This window comes from Papaver somniferum, chromosome 4 (assembly GCF_003573695.1).
Source record: "Papaver somniferum cultivar HN1 chromosome 4, ASM357369v1, whole genome shotgun sequence".
NCBI lineage: Eukaryota > Viridiplantae > Streptophyta > Magnoliopsida > Ranunculales > Papaveraceae > Papaver > Papaver somniferum.
Genome location: NC_039361.1, coordinates 133395657 through 133417404, shown reverse-complemented (window position 1 = coordinate 133417404; position 21748 = coordinate 133395657). Strand labels below are relative to the sequence as shown.

Below are 21748 nucleotides of genomic sequence, written 5' to 3'. Positions count from 1 at the left end.
CTTGCTAAACAACTTATGATCAACACCAACCTCCCTGCTTTGTTCAAAAACTTCTTTTTCCAGGTGGCCAGCCTATCCTGCATCCTTTGAATGACTTCATTCCAAATAGAAACATTTCTAGCAGTAGCCCATAAAGGTGACCCCAGATACTTTATAGGAAACTGCTCTACCCTGCGTCCCAACTCCATTGCCAGTTCTTGAATATTCTCATCTGCACCAACACTAATCATTGAGATTTTCTCCAAATTTGCTTCATCTCTGTTAAAATTTCAAAAGTGTTAAGAATGACAAGCAACTTCCTAACTTCCTTTATCTCGGCATCAATGAATAACAAGGTATCATCAACAAATTGTAAATGAGAAAGCATGATCCCATCTTATTTAATATACATGCTATAGTATAAACAATTATGAAAGGTTAATTAACATTGTGGATAATATCTGCACACTAGAAAAACCCTGTTGATAATAACTGCACACTAAAAAAAGTCGTGAATAATATCTGCACGTTAGAAAAGATACTATGAATAATAAATGTACTTTAAAAAATTCCGTGGATAATATCTACACATTAAAAAATAAGATAAATAAAATAAAAATCATTTAAGGAATAAAAATTTATAAAAATACGAATAATTTTGATATTTGTATTTACGCTCGTTGGATTGGTCTTTCAAAAACCTTTCTAAATATATAAGATTTGTCAAATTCCAACATATGGTTTGTGAGATATGTTATATTGAAGTTGGTTTGTCAATTTTACCCTTAAGGACTTTAAGTTGTGAGTTTAACATCATTTAACATCTTTATTCATATGATCCTCCTTTTTTTATAGGGGTCATTTCAATAAAGTTGGTTAAAAAATAATAATAATAGGCTTTAAGCCCCGGGCCATAAAAGTAAGAAAAATGGGGAGAGAGCCAAACACTTAATTCCCGCTTTTCAAAAAATAAAATTTACTTCTATATCAAGGGACGAAACTTCATCTTAATTAAATGTCCCCTAGCTGATAACAATTAGTCCATTCTACTGGAAAATGATTAACATCCCGCAAGCCATCCCGAGAGTGGGATGTGTGAGAAAGAGTGGGATGTGTGAGAGAGAGGGGTGGGTCCCACCCTTAACCCACCCCTGCAAATCCGCCGGTCCCAGAAGCTCCACTAATATTGTTTCACGCGGGATAACCGGAGGGATGTGTAGCACTTCCCCATTCTACTTGCTCCTCCATATAAATCGGTGGTTCCTTGGGGCTTGTGTTGATGGCCTGGGTGGTTGCGACATTTACAACCATCATATACATGAAAATGATCAAAATTGACCCCTCCATAAAACACCTTAACGTATGTCTTTTTGAGACAAATTGCGCGTGGGTGCGAAAGCGATTTAATGAAGACACAGCCAAGAGTCTAGTTAAGTAAACATCTAACAACTCCCTCCAATTATTAAGTGCATAAGCACAAACGATAATGGAATGAGCTGCCCATGAGCTAAAGTGTCACAACGGTCAATGGAGATGGTTTTTATCAGCAAAAATTATGTTCTTATTCTGTTTGGTTTTTTCCTTATAATTTGACAACTCAGACTCGGAGACATGTGCAGCTTCTCCGGCGGACACATGTTGGCAGTGAAACGAGATTTTTTCTCGAAGTGGCAACCTATCTTCGAAATCATGTCCACTTTTTCTTACATTAGTGAAAGGTATAAATTCGCAACTCTAGTTGAAGCTCTGTTTCTATTTCCCTATCCGTTATATTTCCAAGGAACAATGCCAACAATCCATTTCTTACAGTGAGGGGTCAAAAGACCCTTTACCAGCCTTCAACAGACTAACATACAACAATTCATTCCAGGTATCAGGTACACCTGGTAAGCACCAATGACTACAATCCTGATGATGCATAGCTGCCTTTCTCTCTTGCGCAGTGTAGTTTTTTCCATATATCGATGGATGAGCATCGGCTCGATAAAATGTTAGTTTACCAACATCGATATATAAAACGGGAGTCTTCATCCGCCGAAGGGCGTCTTCTATAATTTTCACATGTGATGGTGCAGGGTTTTTGTATTTCTCTATGGTCGGTATTGGCTTCGTATTCAAGTTGCATTTTCCACCTGTGTTCCATCTCCCTCCTCTGCATCTCAAACCAAGTAGGCCGGCTTAGTTAATATGATTCATTAGGACAGGAAGAAGAGAAGAATAAAATGGCAAGCAAAATATAAAACTCACACAAAATGGGAAAGCGAAAATCCTCTGAAAACAACTTGGGTTTTGGTAGAATCAATGTTGTTGTCAATCCATCTCCTCCAAGTAGTAAAAGCTTTCTTGTATGCTACATCCAAACCCATTTTGGGGTATAAGTAATTGCCTTCTTGAAAGTAGTTGATTCTGCGATTCAAAACTAGTATTTTTATGCATTTTCGAAGAAAAAAAAGCACATTTTTAAAGAAAAAAAATGCATTTTCGTGGAACTTACCCATTGTTAGTTTTCTCGGTATTCCACCAATGCCATGAATCAAAAATTACAATGTCAGCATCTTGATACACGTTTGCTGCGATCCCGTCAATCTGGTCCAATCTCATAGTCTCTACCTCTGGTACCAATGGTCTTAACCTCATTCTACGCGTCTTAGAATTTGTTTCATTGACGAGAAACGGCGACCACACAAATACTACAGAACAGTTGTAGTCCTGAAATCCAAACCAGATTGTATATGCATTTTCATCAGTAATCAATAGCGAGAAGTTGAAGTGGAAAGCTTAAGTAGTAAGTGGTGATTAAACAAAACTTGCCTTGAATATTAAAGACATATCTCCCCTTGTCTTGTAATCTGAATACATAGAAGGCCTAACAATTCTGCTTTTGTCCGAAATTACGCTCCAAAAGATGCATATCATAGACATGTACATATTCCTATTCAAAGAATCCCCTGAAAACACCAATTTCTTGCCTCTCAACCTCTCGAGGAAATCGGTCGCATTTAGGGAGCTGCAAAAATAAACGACTGATTCAACAAGCGCAAAACTACAAGTAATTTGATTGTCCAAGTTGACTTGAAGGACGGAAGGATTACCTGGGAATGTTATTACTGCACCCTGCATTTCTTGGGTGAGATTTCCACTGCCATTGCCAGTTTAGGTATTCATTGTCAGGTTTCCCGTTACTGTGACAGTCGAAAGGTTGTTTTTCGAGGTACGGACAAGAACCCGGAGGATAATGTATGATTGGATCATTGACCCGAACCCATTCACCGTCGGAAATATCACAATTATCACCATTTCCTTGTTTCTTCTCATTTGATTTATTACTACTTCCAGTAGAAACATTCCCTGGGGTTAGCCTTGTAATAGATTTTTCTTCTGGAACCACCGGTCCTCCAACTTTAGGAGTATCAATAGCAATAGTACTTGAATTCTTAGAACGGTTGGTTTCTCCGTAATTCGTTTCCGTTTGGCTGTTATCGGTGTGATTTTTTATTAGCTCTGGTGAAGGAGAAAGAGTCGGAGACTGGGGTGAATACGACGGAGACGGAGACGAGGATATAGAATCAGGGAAAGATGGAGATGGAGAAGGAGACGAGGATATAGAATAATGGGAAGACGGAGACGGAGATGGGGACGATGATGTAGAATAAGGGGAAGATGGAGACGGAGATGGAGTTACAGAATAAGGAGAAGATGTAGAAGGAGGCGGAGTTATAGAATAAGGAGAAGAAGCAGACGGAGGCGGAGAGAGAGAATGTGGAGGAGATACAGTAGTATTACTAGTAGTATTATTTGTCAAATTACTGGAAGAGGACAACCAATAGGGAAATGAAAATTTGATATAGTATTTATCAAGATTTGTTTGAAGCAGTGGATTCATCAGCGACGGAGAAATTGATGGGAACAAGAAACAAATAACTGTAAGAATAAGCACTGAAGCTCCAATGACGAAACCAAAACCAAGAAGTATTGATCTTCCCTTTCTCTTCATCCCTATTGAGTAACTTAATAACGTCTCCCAAATTCTAAGCTTCCTCATGATTTTCTTCTCGTCGGAAACCAATAATTATCGATGTTATTCGAAAAATTCGAAAGAGAATTTGTTCTCAATAATCTTGATTACTCTGTTGATGTAATGCATATATATTTGAACTTATGCAGAAGATGATTTACCGCTTGTAGTTGCAGTTCTTGGGCGGTATATTTGACCTTCTACAGGGCCAGAGAAAAGTTGGAATAATAACGTGTAAAACTAGCTAGTTGAAAACCAATGAATGCAAGAGTATTATCCCACGTATTTGATCACAAATATAGCTGAAAGTTTATTTATTAACTTCGATTCTTTTTGTCGTTGCTAAATTAGTATAATACTGATCATTCTTAGAAGATTCTAAGAAAGAGTCATCCATCAATTTTCTTGTATGCACTCATCAATGCGATCCATAGGACACATGCATTGACATTAGATACTTATTATTTTCGTTTACGGTTGTTACCAAAATTTTGCCGGTGTTATCTAATCTATAGGATAACTTTTGATAATTTATTTTCGTTCTAAAATATATATACTGTGTACAAAAAAGAACATATATATATCGGGTAGGATCCGTTTGACATGGTTATAATGACATAATCTTGACATTTTAGTTTCGTTTTCTCTATCAAGCCCAACCGGTGGTAAATATGAAGCTAATTTTTTGATGACATGTTCTTCTTATAAGTATTTATTACACTTCCACAAAAAATGAGAGCACTCCGACATGTATAAGACCACCATCTACCATTTTGAATATCGACAGTTGAAATTAAAATTTATAAAGAGACAATAGGGAGTATTTTAAAGGTTTGGTTTAGAAAGAACACGTCATATCCGTAGCTAATCGGATAACTAATACCTATAAATTCTACTTTCCTCCTCCTCTCCTCTCTCTCCTAAAAAAAAAGAGCCATAAACCGCAACAATGTCCAATTTTTGTACCTGTAATAGGGAAGAATGATGGTATAATCCAGAATCGGTTCGACCATTTAATCTGATTTTCTTCTTCTTCAATAAGACATGCTCCTAAATCTTGTAGGAACACATCTTACAAGTCATGAACATACCCGGATGCCTTTGATTGAATATGGATTCAAAACAATACCGTGTCGAAACATCGATGTTTTTCAATCGAGAATAACAAGCCACGAACCATCAATCAACATTTGGATAAATAGCTCTCAAGGCGAAAATAAAATGGCCCCAAATGACGAAAAGAAAATTCGCTCCAAATAGCGAAGAAATATTTCGAAAGACATAAAAACTAATATAAAAAATAGTTTTATTCAAAATCTACCTACTAATACTTAAAAAGAAATGAGACCAATCTGAGCAAGATGTTAATGGAGTTTAGGGTTTTTTTTTCGTCAGAGTGAAGGGGAAAAGAGAGGAAAGAGCAAAAAAAAAAAAAAATTTAACCAGCTTGGAGATGGTTTTTAAAATAGAGATACTAGATTTATTGATTTTTAGCCCAATGAAATTGGATAATTCCATAAGCTACCTTATTTTTATCACAAAATTGGTTAAAAAGACAAAAATCAACTATTCCCGGGTGAAAAAGACTTGTACATTTTGATACTGTTTAAATGGACAAAAATTAAAAAGATACTGTTCAAATGGACAAAAATATAAAAATAGTCAGGATGTAACCAGTTTCATCCTACCCATTTTCAAATACTTTTTCTTATTTTTAATTTACATGAGGATGCATCCAGTTTCATCCTTGCTATTTTTTAAGTATAAGCCAGGATGAATCCAATTTCATCCTTGCTAAAAAAATTTTTGTCCATTTCACCCATACTAATTTTTTACTCGTCCATTTGAACCATGTTTTAAAATTTTTTGGACAAATGACGCATTTTCCGTATTTTTATTCTTGTAATATTTTTAGTCTACAACATTACAATGTTAGAACAAAGTGATGCCTTGAACTAGGATTTGTAAATTATGGAGTTAGGCCTAGATGAACAAATGAATGGTGGTAAATGCATGAATAACGACAACTGAGTAACATTGATATAGACAAAAAAATATCAACCTACTATATTTAGGACAAATTTATCAAAAATGATAGTGTACCATGGTTGAATGCCACGGTCTGTGCTAACTGAAACAAACGGGTGGGGACCCATGCCCAACCGGAATTAACAGGGGTTGGGGTATTGAGCGGGCTAGGATCTCACTCATTTGTTTCGGTCGGTATGAACTGTGAGATTCAACCCTTAGTATATGTGTATACATATATCTCACCATCAGACACGTGTATATAGAAAGATACGTGAAAAGCATGCAGGCCAAGACATCAAAATACGATGCACTACGGAACACCAAATAAACCCCAAGGAATTACTTTATCTCATCCCCAAAAGAAGCTAAGATCAACGGTGGAGAGAAAGTTAGCTGACACGGACGTGACAGGGGCAGAAGACACTTGTCTGACACGAGCAGGCATCTCAACTACCCTCATTAAACACTCTGAGCAGTATACGTGTCGATCAACCCGTGGGACGAGCGAGGATGTCTCTGGGTGATCAAGTGGCAAACGCAGACCTCTGCGTGATGGACACAAGACACTAGAAGATAAGATTCCAACGGCCTTCAGAGAGGGGTCCCACACTCTAACCCTATAAATACCCCCTCTCCACCAAGAGGAAGGGGGATCGGAAAAATCAGGAAGGGAATGAGAGAGAGATTTCGAGTGTAAGTTAATCCTTTAGAAGAGAAAATACATGTAAGCCCAAAAGTCATTCGACTACTCTTGTAACCGTGAAGAACATAGTGAAACAACAAACCCCGTGGACGTAGGCCTTAGTGCTGAACCACGTAAACCTCGGTCTTGTTTATATTTCAGCACTTTATATTTGCCTAACCCCATGGATCTTTACTTGTATGTATTGTTTTCTTTGTTTTTGCCTATATCCCGTGCGCAAACGCCCCGCATGGAGTTGTTAGATGAGGCTGTGATAAACCCGAAAGTTTTGAGCCAAGGAATCAACACTAAGATATCATCATCACAAATCACTCTAGATTACGATGATTGGTTGTGAGCATTCGGATGCCTTCGTGATTTGAGTGTTCATAGTATACTTAGAACCACTGTATGTTTTATACTCTCTGAATTTCAGTCCATGCGTATGTTATTTGTAACTGATTATGACAACGGGGCCGTTGACGTGGTCCCTTCGCTTGGAAAGAATCGGGCAAAGATCTCATCTCTGGATGTAATTTGTATGGCTAGCTAATAACGTCAAGAAGAATTTAATTTTCGCTTGGTGCAAGAATTTCGATTCATGGACAGTATAAGCAACTCATTTGCTGCTTGATGTACATAAATTTATTCGATTTTTAACAATCGTACACATCATATGTATGTTCTATTCTCAGCTTTATAGAATCTAAGCACATGTTCGGTAGGACAGTTTAATTTTCGGCCGACAAATTCTTAGTTGTTTTATAAACGACACTTGAGATTTTTAAAAAATTGTCTGTTCTTACGAGTTACGAGTAATTAAATCCCACCGGCTCTACGTGTGTGGCAGAGTGTTCTTACCATACCCTTTGTTAAATAATCTTCCAATCAAAAAATAAAAAATTGTCTACAATGTGATTAAGTCAATGAAGTGTGTTTTTCGATCTAAACAAACCCCACTAGGTAACGTATAGTATAGCAGTTAGTAGCTTAAAAGTGGCCATCAAAGTTGTTCATCGATTAAAGAAATCCAAAGATTTAATTATTTTCTCCTCAATAATCACTAAAAATTAAATTTATACTATTGGTACAAATTTACCTGGTTAAATTGGGCCTATGGTGATTATTTGGGTACTATGGATTTCTTCATCCACCCCATAGAAAATGATAAGGGGTGTTTAAGTTTGATGAAATTATTGTTTTACCCTCTATGAAACTTTAATACTACTAATTTATCCTCATTAAATCCTAATAGAAAAAGAAAAAACAAAAACAAAACAAAAACAAAACAAAAAAACTAAATCAAATCAAAATCATTTCCATTTCCATTTCCATCAAAATTAAGAATTCAAAATCAAACGAAAACATTGTCGATAATCACCAAATTCACTAAAATAGATAATTTTTCGTTTTAGCTCGAATCAAATAGTTTTCTATTAACCCAATCCCCTAGAGTAGATTTCAATAACATGTAATCACTCAAACAATCCAATTTTTTTAAATCAAAGTTTTTTGGGTTTATAAGAATCGGTCTACGTCAATGCACTTGTAAACTGATTTCATTTAGAAACGGTTGTTGTTTATGCCCACAAAGACCGATTGTCCTGGATAGGCATTCTGGTTGGAGGAAATTGAACCAGAATCGATTTATGTTAATGCCCACATAGCCCGATTCTAGTATGGAAGAGATAACCGTTTTTCTGTATATTTTTTTTGTTAGAATCAGATTACATGTATGTCCGCATAACCCGATTGTACAACCTTTGATTTCTTAACTATTATTCCCATAATCGGATTTTTTTAAGGGTCCACACAAACCGGTTGTTATAATGTTCCCCAAAATCGGTAGATATGGTACACCTGCAATATCCGATTGTGGTTGATGTTGATTCATTAACCATGTTTGCTTTTTTCACAAATCTTGAAATTTTTATCTTTATATTATAGAGCATGAAATTTTGAATTGAACGCAAAAAAATGAGGTCATTCCGACATCGGACGAAGAAGTTATGAGCAAAACAGTAGAAGAAATGCACAGATTAACTATCGGTTTATGTGGGCATTAACATAAACCGATTCTGGAGAAAAAAATCACAGAAAAACTCCAAAATTTTACAATCGGTCTATGATCTAAGTATTATAAACCGATTCTTACAATCAGTTTATGTGAGCATGAACATCCACCGATTTTGTGCAAGTTTTTTCATTTTTTTTTCTTTTTCATATTTGATGAAGAATCAAAATTAGTTAATTTCTAGTTTAATTTGATTAAACTTTAATTAATCATCCGATTAAATCTAATTAATCAAAGAGTAAATTAGCCATTTTAAAAAATAATTGGATAACGGTGTTTTTTTTATCTTTCAATGACCCTATCTTTAGGTACACTGAGCATTGATGAACATGAAAGTGATAAATAAGCGGACAAAGTTTTTTCAAGCAATAGTGAAAAGACGGCACATCAAAGACAAAAACAAAAAAAAGAGAGAGAAGACGGCACATTTGCTAGCTCGGAGTGTTGAAGTGCTCTAGTGGCAGCTTGATGGAAGGATCAAGCACGGTCGTAAAATACAAAATTTAATGGGCACGAGAACGTGCTACAGGCGCTTCTGAAAGCAACGTATGTGCTCTATATATACACAGCGGAGCGGTTGAATAGCGGGGCATACATATGAACTAGACGTCGACATAGAAAGCATGCGGTAAAAGACATCGTGAAATTCTAAGAGGACGTAGATTGACAAATTATTTAAGACATCGTGAAATTCTAAGAGGACGTAGATTGACAAATTATTTAAGACATCGTGAAATTCATTTAACAGCTGGTTTGCTCCATTGTTGAGACCGACATGGCATTTTCATGATTGAACAAGATTTTTTCTGGTTGTTATATAGAGTTCTGTTGATGACTTGATGTAGGGTCATTTTGGGCCAGTAGGTCTATTGCAACATTTCATTGTAGTGTTAGATACGTCTTCTGGGAGGTTCTACCCCAAATTTCAAACATCGGCAACGTTTAATTCTTAATACATTAAAACTTAGTTAAGCCACATCTTTGAACAACCACTACGCACTACTAATATTTTCCATTTTCACCAAAGAAAAAATTGCATCCTCTTTATTTTGCTCATTTTTTTCAAAGTGATTTGTTTTCTCAGTCCACAAACCCAAATCGACACCCCTCCTCATATGGTCCATATTCATTTTACATTTCTAAATACTCAGCCCATGAAATAATTCCCAGCCCATGAAAGTAATTCTCAGCCCATGAAGTGATATTGGTATACGTCCCAAAATGGATCAAAGTGTGAAGGTTTGGGTTTTTTTTTTTTTATTTCTCATTTAAATATTTTATTTTCTAAACAAGTAAGAGCAAGTTGATTATTGTTGTAGTTAAATTAGTGAGATAACGAGTCATCGGGAGTCTATATAAAAAGATTATTATAACTAACAAGAATGAGCTTGTCTTGAGTTCGAGTTCTGAGCAAGTATGTGAAGATTTGAACAGAGTTTTGAGGAGGAAAATAGTGAAGAAACAAACTATTTGTCATTGATTTTGGGTAATGAACTTTGTATATTAATATGTGTATAAAGTTTATTAACGACCAGGATTGTTGAAATTCTTGTAGAATTCGAATTGTAGTGAAGATTCAACTATAAAAGGGGCTGGAAAATCAGCAAAAACACACCTCGAGAACAGTAAAAAAGTGAACTTTTTTTTTCTTTTAAAAAGAACAGGAAAGGAAAATTATATTAAAACATCACTGTGATACATCAAATTTTTCTGATATTATTGAGGATAGCAATAAAGGTAACTCCTCATGCCAGAACATGGAACTTTCAACAAGATTTGCATCTTTTGCCAGAAGGTGCGTAACCTCATTAGTTTTTATAGGGACATAAACACATTCCCACTTATTAAAACATTTAAGAAGTTCTAAACAATCCAAAATAATACTATTTGTTGTCCATTTTACTGCTCCATTCCACCCATTAATCGCATTCACAACATTGATACAGTCTCCTTCAAGCTGTAGATTGAGGACTTGATGCTCCACTGTCCATTTTATCCCTTCCAAAGCTGCCAATGCTTCTGCTTTTTCAGCGTCTTGAGCTACCCCTGGAACGCAACCCGCTGCTCTCCAATTGCATGCATCGTCAACAACTATTAGACCAGCACTCATACGCTTAGTTTCTTTTACGAATGATGCACCAAAATTAATCTTTATGAACGACATTGGTGGTTTCTTCCAAACCACTTGAACTCTAGATATAATGTTTGTGTTCCTATCAACCAATTGTTAACCACTACTTGTTATCCAGTCAGCCTTGTTACAGTTGATCTGGCTCACTGTATTAGCAATATTCACTTGTGCATTACCAAAGGCAATTGCACATCTCAGCTTCCAAATATGCCAGAGTATGAAGCATGCAATTCTAATCATTTCATGATGGTTTCCATCATTATTACCACCTGCAGAGAACCAGCTAGGTATCCAATCATTAATGGAAACACCAGCAATTATACCTGCAAGCTGAATGTTAACAGAATACGATATTTCCTAAGCTATATCACAATCTATCAACAGATGTTGGATTGACTCCACAGCCCTATCACAAAGAGGACAACTGGGCCTAATAGCCGCAACATGTCTACCTAATCTATCTCTGACTGGTAATCACCCTTGCACACACTTCCACAAGAAGTGCAAAATCTTGGGCGGCATATTTGCTTTCCAAAACTTAGTCCACGGGAAATTATTAGTTCCACCTTTCGACATATCAAGCTTAACAGCCATAAGTCCCTTCTCTGCCTACACTTCTTCATAGTGTCTACCATTTCGTGCGTTAAGACTATATTATCAGGTATTAGCCTAGATGACAAGAAGGTAGCTTGGTATGTTTATTCATAACCTTTTTTAACCTACTAGCTAATAATTTAGAAATGACTTTGTAGGTTACATTACTAACACTTATTGGCTTGTAGCTAGAAGCACTCTTAGGTTTATTACATTTGGGTATGAGACTAACGAAGCTATGGTTCCTCTGTTTTAGTAAATGCCTTGAGTGGAAAAAAGCTCTTACCATCTTAATTATGATATCACCAACTACTCCCCACATTTGTTGATAAAAACCAGGTGGATATCCGTCCGGACCCGGGGGTGTCCATGGATTCATTTGGAAAACAATACCCTTGATTTCCTCATCTGTAGGACTAAGAAGAATAGCATTGTTTTCTTCTTAAGTTATGCAAGGGCTCAAATGCATTAGGAAATCATCAGGATTATCAGGATTCATAGTCCTGTTAATCTTAGAGAAATGTTCTCTTAATTCACTAGCACTACCACTTCTGTCAGAAAGCCAAATACCTATATCAGACTGAATAGAGTCAATTTTGGTTCTCTGTTTCCTATAATTCACCTTATCATGAAAATACCTTGAATTAACATCCTGAAGAGGCAAATCATATTTAACACGTTGCATATAGAAGTCTTGTTGGACTTCATACCAATGTTTAAGATGATTCTCCAGTTCAGTGATCTCAGCTAAGTTATTTTCCCTAAATCTATTCTGCAGAACCATGCCAAGTTGGTTATGTGTGTTATTTAGATGTGTCTGAATATTTCCGAAGCTAGTCTTATTCCACTGACTCAGAACATGCTTAACATTAGATAAAGATTTTGTTAATCTGAAAGCATGAGAACCATTATTATCATGAACCCAATTATTAGCAATAAGAGACTTACAGCTAACATGTAACACTCGTAAAAATTTAACCTACTTTGTGGGCTTGAGCCCAACCCACTCTTGCTGGGATTGTGCAATGTGGGTGTGCAATCTTAGTGTCGAATGCTTATAGTCGTTGTGAGTGCCCAAAACCAGTATGGGTGTTGTTGTTTTTTTGTTTTTTTCTATTTCTTAAAGTAGTTATCCCTTAGCAGTGCTAGGGAGCATGATTAGTAGAACAATGGAGATTTTCAGAAAAATTCAAGCATACTGGACATCTGGCGGAGAATAGTAGATAAGGGCATTTTGGTCATTTTTCACTTCAAACCAAATTTAAGCAGAAACTAACCTTTTATTTTTCCCATTTGTATCCGACATTCATTTGTTTTCTTCATAACTTCTTTTACTGATTTTCAAGACCATCTTTGGCAAGATGAAAATACTAATTGATTTTCGAGAAAACGCATTCTATAGTTTTGGCTAAGAAGTTGGATTCTGTTAAGGTAGGGTATTCTTCCATTTTCTTTGCCTTTACCAATTTTAATCTTAACTTATTTTGGGTTTGATTTAACTTTTCAGGAAAAATCCTCACATGTTCTTACAAAAGTTGGTGCTTTGATTCTCAATGGATTGTGTTACTTTTTTTTCAAGGTAGGGGGTTTTTCCTCTTGAGTTTAATTTGGTGTATCAGTCTTTTCTTCCCTAATTTGATTTAAATAAATGTTTTCATCTCATTTCTATGTTGTTAATTCTACATCATTTCAATGTCCTGATAATGCTTAGCATTTTTTTAATTCAAGTCATTCATGCAAATCAAAGATTGATTATTTAGAATGTTTTCTGGACCATGAATTTGAGAAGTTTCATACAAAAGTTCTCTCATAATTTATGAATTCTTTTGAAGCTATATATGGTGTTGGACTTGGTTAATCCTCATTATTTTTGTATTACCCTTGCATATATTTCTAAATCATTTTGGGAAGATTCGAAAATGTTTTGCTCTACGTCATTCCATTCCCATTTTCTACCACTAATCTAAGACCTGTTTTGGATTTTCAAACTAGTCTTTTACCTGTTTGTTTAAATGGTCCAGAGAACTATGTGTTTGAAACTCCACTAGTATTCAAAATGTGATTGGAACTATCTGTTATGTTTTCCTTATTTTATTCTTCTCACTACCAACTTAAAATTTAAATGCCAAGTATGGGCTAGTCTGTTACATTTTCAAACATTAGAAAATATGAGATTTGTTCGGCGGTATGTGAAACTTGCAATGAATGGATTGCCGAGTTCATTACTATTTGCTATATGTATCCTTAATTACTTACTGTTTCCAGTATCGTATTTTCGGGTAAGTGATTTTCTCTCTATGTTGAGTTCATGTGTTTAATAAACAAATCTAATTTTTCTTGCGATTGCTGCCAACGCATTAGTGCAAGCTCTAGTTATGGATTTGCGAGGTTTTCATAACTTGGTTTGTGGGGGTTTCCCTAATAACGACTGATTTGATTCGGAAACTAGTGGACTCTACTTTAGGACTGTCGGGACCACTGGGGCACCCCACCATCTCGGTGGCTATCCGGAAGATCGTTGCGGCAACGATGGATGGTAACCAGAACTACCCTGACGTTGGCACTGGCCTTTGTAAGGAGTAGAGTAATTTTATCTAAAATTTAAATGAATGGCAGCTTACAAATGTTTGTGAACAAAAGCTTTACATTTACTTATGAAATTCAGATTCTAATTTTATGCTCTATTGATGCTTTAAGATTTTGGCATTTTATTTGTTTATCTTTTGACGCTCGATTATCGTTATATCTCCTACTGGGCTGTGGGCTCACCCCGTTTTGTTTTGTTTTCCCACATATTTTGGAGCTAGCTCGATGCAGTAAGTTGGAAATGCTTACGATAATAGAGCTACGGACACAATATCATGGTACATATTGTAGTCCTTGTATATATATATATCATGCGCTATTTGGGGGAATTATATTTGGATAGTTTATGTTTGCTGTTCCCATGTCTTTTTACCATATTTTATTGTACATATGTTCGGATATGGTGTAAAACTTTTAGGTGGTATGTAAGTGGAAAACTGGTTGGTGTCGATGCTCGAAAGATCTGATTTTTTTTATTGTCTAAAGGATTAGATTTTGAAACTTATTTTGTCGTCAAATATAAAAATGAATTAGCATGTCTTACTTGTACACATATCTATTTTCTTGGAATATCTTTATTGTCGAAACTTGCGGCATTAGCACGTCGTGTTTTAGTACATTTTGCCTTAGTTTATGCTTTTTAATTTAGAAGTGATTTATGGCTATTGGCTGAGTGCTTGTTTTTATGTCCAAACTATAAATTTAACTAAGTCCGTTTGATTAGATTTTTGAAATAAAGAAGCACACCCTTCACTCCTGAAATGACATGAATATTTACTGTTGCCTAATTAAATTTTACTACCGGGCACTAAATTTATCTTTATTTGTACTAAATAGTCGTGCATTCATTTTCTTTCAAAACTCCTACCAGCTTGAAAACTGTATATGTACTCAGTACATGGTTTGACTCAACTCATTTAATCACCCTTATCATTTTGTTTATGACTCATTCATATTTGGCCGGAGTTTAAATTCTCGTTTATATCTTATATATTTCCTTATTGTGTTCAATTTTTTCTTTTGTTATCAATTTTTATTTATTTTTGAGTAACGTCCGACCCGGCTGGAAGTCCAAATTTTCTGTCCGTTACATAACATCCCTGAACCAACACCTATTAAATCTATATGGCTTTCTAGTAGGATTATCCCCTCTCAAACTGACTAACATTATGGGAATATGGTCACTTCCAAGGCTAGCTAAGTGATACACAATAGCATCTAGAAAAAAAATTGTATCACTCATTATTAACAAGAGTTCTATCAAGTCGTTCAAGAATAATATCATTACCAGACCTTCTATTAGACCAAGTATACGTGCTTCCAATGAAATTAACATCAGAAACTCCTAACATATCAAGTTGGTAATTCACACTATCAAGTTGTGACTGTAACACAGGGTTACTTCCTTGTTTCTCACATTGTCTTAGTACAAAATTCAAGTCGCCTATAATCACAAGCGGATAATTAAATCTGGAGACTAAATTATGCATAAAATTCAATTGATTAGAAATCCCTACATCATCTAAAGCACCATATGATAGACACATTTTCGTGTCTGATATGATCTCAATTTTATTTATTTTTAATGCTCAATTTTGTATTTATTATGGTTTTTTATGTCTTTGTAGGTGTTTTTGAAGGAATAAGCATTTGCGGTGAAATTGGCTTGAAAAGTGGTACTTGCGCTCGTGGGAGAAAATCACTAAAGGCACCCCAATTTGGATAAGGGGCACGCAACTGTTAAAGAGCACTCCACTGTTATTTGCACCCCAGATGTCCTATTTACACCCAGTGGCTAAATGGAGTCCAGCGTTGTATAAGGGGACACCCTTTCTTCACCAACTCAAACGAATTTGGAGGGAAGATTTTATACTCGTCTGTGTCGCGTCTGCATACTGCATGAATTTTCTGGATCGAGTTGATGAGTTGTTGTCGGATTTTTCTCGCTGGAAAGGATTGGTTTGGGCCTGTTTAATCCAAACAGGATTGGTAATTGGATTGGGTTCGAAAAAAGAGAAGATTTCTACAGAATCTCGACAAAACAGGGGACAATAGATATCGGGTTTATGAGGAAAGAGAATAAAGGTGCATACCTGGTTTGAGTCTGTTGCGACAAGGCAGGGATGAGTGACGTATTGGAGTCAAAAAGAAGGTATGAAATCTTCCGTAAAACAGGAAAGTGATATTTTATCTGGTAGGTGCTGCTAAATCTGGAAGTTACGAGAGATAAAAAGGAAGGAAATCCCAAGTCTTTTGGTCGAAAAAAAGAAAAATTATATTTGGGAATATTCGACAGCTGTGATGTATATAAGAGGTGATGGGACTCGGTGAAGGATCCATCGAGTAGTTTGGGGTCGATAGAATCGGAGCAAAGAAGCACAGGTGAAGTTGCAGGAATATTCACCTGCTGGTGGTGAAGAAGAGAAGCTGAAGAACATTGGACAGACGAGGACTGTCGCAGAGGAAGTCTTTTTCAAACATCATAAAAGAAGTATCGTTGTTCAACAATAATAGATAACATATATCATAAGCTTGTCATCTTTTCTCTATAACAGTTCAACCCGTTGTAACAGCTATTTGTAACGCCTTTCTAACGTTGCAAACTGTTTTCTTTATTAGTTTTCTCTTGTTTTTCACACTTTTGAGCTATAAACACCTATTTTGAGAACGTGAATAATATGAGGAGCTAAACTCCAACACTGGGATGACGGAGGAAGTCATGTTTCATAATTTCTTGGTAACTATAATGATTCTTCATGACTTTTTGCATTGATTTAATTGTTTTATGATTTTTCTTAATTAGTTGTGAAGTCGTATGATGATGTATGCTTGGTCTAAGTGCTTTTGATGCATCATGCTAGTGATTTACAGTTAATCTTTTTAAAATCTACCCTGGCAAAGAATTAGAGTCAATAAACTAGAGCAATAATTGTCTAAGAATTGATTGTTGAACCACATGATATGAGGTTTGGTGGAATCCTGAGTCTCAGTAATCTCTCGACATTGTGACAAACCTTGTGTATATATTTTCTTTATTTTTATTGTTTTCTATTTTTAAATCTGAAATCAGTCTCAACAAGTCCGAGAAACGAACACTTTACTTACCACTACAAAATTACATCACCATACATGCACACAAGTAATGATTTTCCACTCCTAGCATCAAAGCTTACTACACAGGATATATACCTAGCATTCATATCAACCACTTCAAACTCAAAACCTTCCTTCCACATTAAAAAAAGGCCACCAGATAAACCTAAAGGGTTAACAAAATGATACTTAGAGAAATTCAGACATCTAGTGTATCTAATCATTTTTTTATCCAGATTTTTTGTTTCAGAGAGAAATACAATTTCTGGATCATTAGACCTAATTAACTCCCTAAGATGATACCTAGTATGCTTATTTCCATACCCCTAGACATTCCACGCCATCACCTTCATAATGATAGTCTCTACAGAAAAGCTAGATTCTGGCCGGAAGGAAATGAGATTAATAACAATATCTAGTTGTAGATTAAGACAATTATTAAAGATTTTAAATCTAGAAAGTAACTTGACTAACCCAAAAAATTTGCAAAATTGATTTCTATAAACCCTAAATTCACAACCAAAATTCAATTTTGAAACCTAAAACCACAATCAAAGACTGAATTGAAAACAAATTTTATATTATTGAAATTAAAACAATTTAAGACTGTGGGATGTTTGAGAGTTTTTTGAAATCTTACTTGATTTGCAGTAAGTTGTGCAACTCCAGAAGCTACTTGACCAACATACGATCCACCATCCCTTTCTTCCTCCATGCCTTCCATGCTCATACGACATTCTAACAGAGAATCATCAGCTTCCTTTGTGTGATAAGCGTTACCCTTTGTATTGATTTGGGAAACAATTTGGTTTGGGATCTGGGTTTGATAGAGGGGGTTTTCATATGTTGTAGAATTTTCAGCTGTAGATTTTCACTTCGAGAACGATGAAAGAGAATCATCGTTTATGGATCTCTTACACCTTTTTTGGTCTTCTTCAGTAACTGTGGACTTATCAAGCACAACATTATCAGTAAGCCCAACAAAATGAGATACTTCCTTACCACTGACTTGTTCGTCCAAAACTTCATCCATACCCTCTAAGAGATTTTTGTTCTCTTCATAGTGTTTATTCCATTGTTCAGTTGTTATCCTCAATACACGATGCTGGCCCGCGTATTCCTCACACCTTTCATCATTATGCTGAATAACAAAACATTGAGGACAGATTTTTCTAGGTTGCTTCTCATAGTGATATATCACTCATTTCTCTTCTAATGCTGTCGTGAGTACCCAAGTACCTCTCTTCAGTGGCTTTGTTATATCTATTTCGACATTATCCTTTAGCAATTTGCCAACTTTAGGCCTAGCATTATCTGGATCTTCATCCATCTTCTTACCAATCTCTCCACACATTTTATCAATCATAGTGTCATCTAAATGTTCTAACTTTAGGTTTCTAAACTGAACACAAAAAACTTGATGAGTGAAATCATACTTCGATAATCTTTTGTAGAAACATACTTTCGCAGGACCATCAAATATTCCAGTACAGTCCATGGTGCTTCCTTCATAACCTCTTCTGCATCACCGTCTTTTAAAAACTTAAAAACAAATATGTTTGTACCCATTGGTTTCATCTCCCATGGTTTATACATCCTCTAGGAAAAACCAATATCTTTCTTGATTTTCTTGAGATCCAATGGATCCTTTGAAATTATCTTCCCAGTAAGACTATTAAACCACTTAGATGCAGCTGCATTGACTTCTTCAACATATTGATAGTTCTCCTAGTAGGCGTAGAGAGCTTCCTACTGATTGACGTGCCTTCCATTTTCTTTGTAATTGTAGAAAGTTGAGATTGATATTAAGAACTTGAGGCCATGACTATTGCAAAAAAAAAACGGTGTTCTATCTTCCAACAATTCTTTCTTACGGGTGTTATGGTTTCAGAGACCAAAAAACCGAGAGAATACTTTAAATAGTAGCGTACATATCTTGTAGTACTTATTAGACTTAACATATTTAGAGCATAATTTCCTAAACCACCTTGACCCTTGGTTTGAAAATATATATGAAATCTCGGAAAAATATGAGGCATTGCCTTTGGAGAATTAATTTCAACATTTTGAAACCGCATAATTTGCTTCTTGTATATACTTGGATTTCCGATAATACCCTCTTCTTCTTGTTTCCAACTCAGAGCTCTGAATCTACGACTACAGGAATCAGATGAAATAAAAGAAATCTCACTAGATTTGGAACAGGATCTAAAGGATTTGGGTGTTGGAGGGGTAAAACTTATCATAAAACATAGGATAATTACACAAAGCAAGACTGGTGCAACCACTATGATTTTCTCCATCTTACTCAAATTGAGCACAGAGATTCTTGGAAAAGACACGACTATCTATAAGCAAAAGGGATAGTGAACAAATGCCACCAAATCACGACTGATTAAGCTTCTGAAAGATGCCACATATTATGCAAATAAAAATTAATTAGTTCTCCATCAATTTGATATAAAACAAAAGAAAACAGATTAAAATTATAAACTAGGATTTAGAGAAAAAAGATTAAAGAAATAAAAAAATTCACGACTGATGAAGCTTCTGAAAGAATTTCATGAAAACGTATTTTTTTCAATCAAAAGAGTTCTTCATACAAGATGCATGGAAGCAGTGTGTTTTTGTCCCACCTCGGGTTGGTACATCCTAGAAAATTGGTATACGTTAGCGACGTTTAAAAAAGTGAACCTTAACTGTTTGATGTTTTGCATAAGTAGCGATTTGGAACGATATAAGTGTTGCAAATATTTCAACATAAATATCTAGCGCAAAGGAAACAATGTTGTTAAATCCCCAATTTGCATGAACTACCTCCGCGAATTCTTAACACTTACAATATTCCCTACTGACACTCATAATAATCCCTTCATGAGAGCTAATGCAAGCATTTATATTTACCGAGGGGCTTACGCAACTCAACAAAAAATTAGAAAACATAAATAGTGAATTGGCACAAATAAAATCGTTGCAAACATAAAAGTGTTGCAAAACCTCTGCTATCCATAAGGTATGTTGTAAGTGTTAGTAACTTTTGTTGAGACGATCATGAGATGTTTTTACTTGAATACTTTTTCTTATGGGTTGTTGTAAATGTTAACATTTCACGTAGGGGGTGTTATAAGTGTTACGTTTATTAGAGACATGTCTACGGTGTTTGTATTTGGATATCTTTCATGTATAGATTATTGTAAATGTTAATATTTCACTTATGGAGTGTTATAAGTGTTAAATGTCGGGTTGTATGCAAATCAGGGATTCGGTAACACTTTTTTTTTTGCTTTGCAACATATATATGTCGCGAATTCTAGTTTCATTGTTCATCTTCTTTACGTTCATCGTTTTCTCCAACTGATTTTTGTTTTCTTTCCAAAAATTTAATTTGATTATCCAAGAAATATTGTTTAACCGTGAAATGATATTCAAACTTTCTTCTTAGCAAATCACAACAAAAAACATCTAAAATTGCAACAACATATGTGATTTTTAAACTCACTCATTAGTGAGTGCTAATATAATTTAATCTAATTGGATCACTTAGATCTACATCCGAAGAAAAAAAAAACACTAGATGTTTCAATTTATCGCCAGATTGGTATATATCGATTCAAAAAAAAATGATGCATAAGAAACATGGGCTGTAGATTCTGATTTTATTTTATCTTCCGCTTTGACATGGTCATTGAGGGTTGATTTAGTCAATAAACCGTAGATTTTGATTTTATAGACGAATTTCCCTTTTCAAATATATTCCATAGAATGCAATAAAAACCGAGAGTAGAAACCGCATCTTACATGGTGGGACCCAAAACCATCCCTCATGCTAAAAGTTAAAAGCTACGAAAATCCTAAAAGCTAAAGCCTTGCCTAACCTTCGTAATATTCTCAATTAAACTTACTACCGTCTTTTTGATTAAATCAATTGATACGAACGTCAAACTTTCATAATAAAATCTTATCGAGTTCATGCAGGAAGAAAGACTTTTATTTTTTGTTTTAATATTACATGTAAGTGCATAAAAAAAATTCAATGTTGTGCAAAAGTATAGGGTAAGCCTGATGCTTGAGTGAGTTCGAGAGATTAAAATCGTACAACAAGAGCTCAAACCAAGAAATGGTCGTTCACGTATTACATCAGTCACAAACGAGGAGATGGATTGATCTTAGGGTGGAGGCAGAGAAAGTTGAGAAATCACTTTGTTGAACAACTATGTGAAAAATAATGATAATTAATAGCAAGCTACTGCATTGTCGAAAATACGAAGTTCATAGATAAATTATATTTCGTAACTCAATATATGTAAGTTGTGAAACAACTAATATTTAATTATTTAATGGATATTTAAAGGAAGAGGTTTTTTTTGCTCAACCCAAAGGATTTGAGCATCCTTTATTTCCGGATCATGTGCTTAAGCTCAATAAGGCAATCTATGGCCTAAAACAAGCTCCAAGAGCTTGGTATCACAAATTAACATCCTTTTTTCTTCAAAAGGGATTCTCTAGGGGAAGTGTAGATAAAACTCTTTTTACTAAATGGAGTGGTAAAAATTTCCTAGTTGC

The 21748-nt window shown here is 35.3% G+C and overlaps 2 protein-coding genes and 1 long non-coding RNA gene across 3 annotated transcripts; 1 reads left to right on the top strand and 2 right to left on the bottom strand.

Annotated features, from left to right (window-relative positions):
* Nucleotides 1-1528: 1528 nt before the first annotated feature.
* Nucleotides 1529-4270, bottom strand: LOC113276624 (protein trichome birefringence-like 2). Its single transcript, XM_026526247.1, has 5 exons — nucleotides 3072-4270; nucleotides 2791-2986; nucleotides 2474-2688; nucleotides 2227-2385; nucleotides 1529-2131 (listed from the first exon to the last, which is right to left on the bottom strand). The coding sequence occupies exons 1-5, from the start codon at nucleotides 4019-4021 to the stop codon at nucleotides 1783-1785; spliced, it is 1869 nt and encodes a 622-aa protein (XP_026382032.1). The 5' UTR covers nucleotides 4022-4270; the 3' UTR covers nucleotides 1529-1782.
* Nucleotides 4271-10468: 6198 nt separating this feature from the next.
* LOC113273155 lies at nucleotides 10469-18551 on the bottom strand. Its single transcript, XM_026522918.1, has 2 exons — nucleotides 17826-18551; nucleotides 10469-10872 (listed from the first exon to the last, which is right to left on the bottom strand). Exons 1-2 carry the CDS (start codon nucleotides 17920-17922, stop codon nucleotides 10469-10471), a joined length of 501 nt encoding a protein of 166 aa, XP_026378703.1. The 5' UTR covers nucleotides 17923-18551.
* Nucleotides 12801-14681, top strand: LOC113276623. Its single transcript, XR_003324580.1, has 3 exons — nucleotides 12801-12937; nucleotides 13014-14078; nucleotides 14314-14681. It is a non-coding gene; the product is annotated as an uncharacterized LOC113276623 (long non-coding RNA).
* Nucleotides 18552-21748: the final 3197 nt, after the last annotated feature.

Excerpts from the sequence above, each read along its gene's own strand:
- LOC113276624 (XM_026526247.1), bottom strand. The coding sequence starts at position 4,021 with ATGAGGAAGCTTAGAATTTGGGAGACGTTATTAAGTTACTCAATAGGG. Across the intron at positions 2,386-2,473 it reads ACCGAGAAAACTAACAATGG|AATCAACTACTTTCAAGAAG; the intron begins GTAAGTTCCACG and ends TTTGAATCGCAG. Across the intron at positions 2,132-2,226 it reads TTTTCGCTTTCCCATTTTGT|AGGAGGGAGATGGAACACAG; the intron begins GTGAGTTTTATA and ends TTTGAGATGCAG.
- LOC113273155 (XM_026522918.1), bottom strand. The coding sequence starts at position 17,922 with ATGTCGTATGAGCATGGAAGGCATGGAGGAAGAAAGGGATGGTGGATC. Across the intron at positions 10,873-17,825 it reads CACAACTTACTGCAAATCAA|TTGTTGACGATGCATGCAAT; the intron begins GTAAGATTTCAA and ends CTGGTCTAATAG.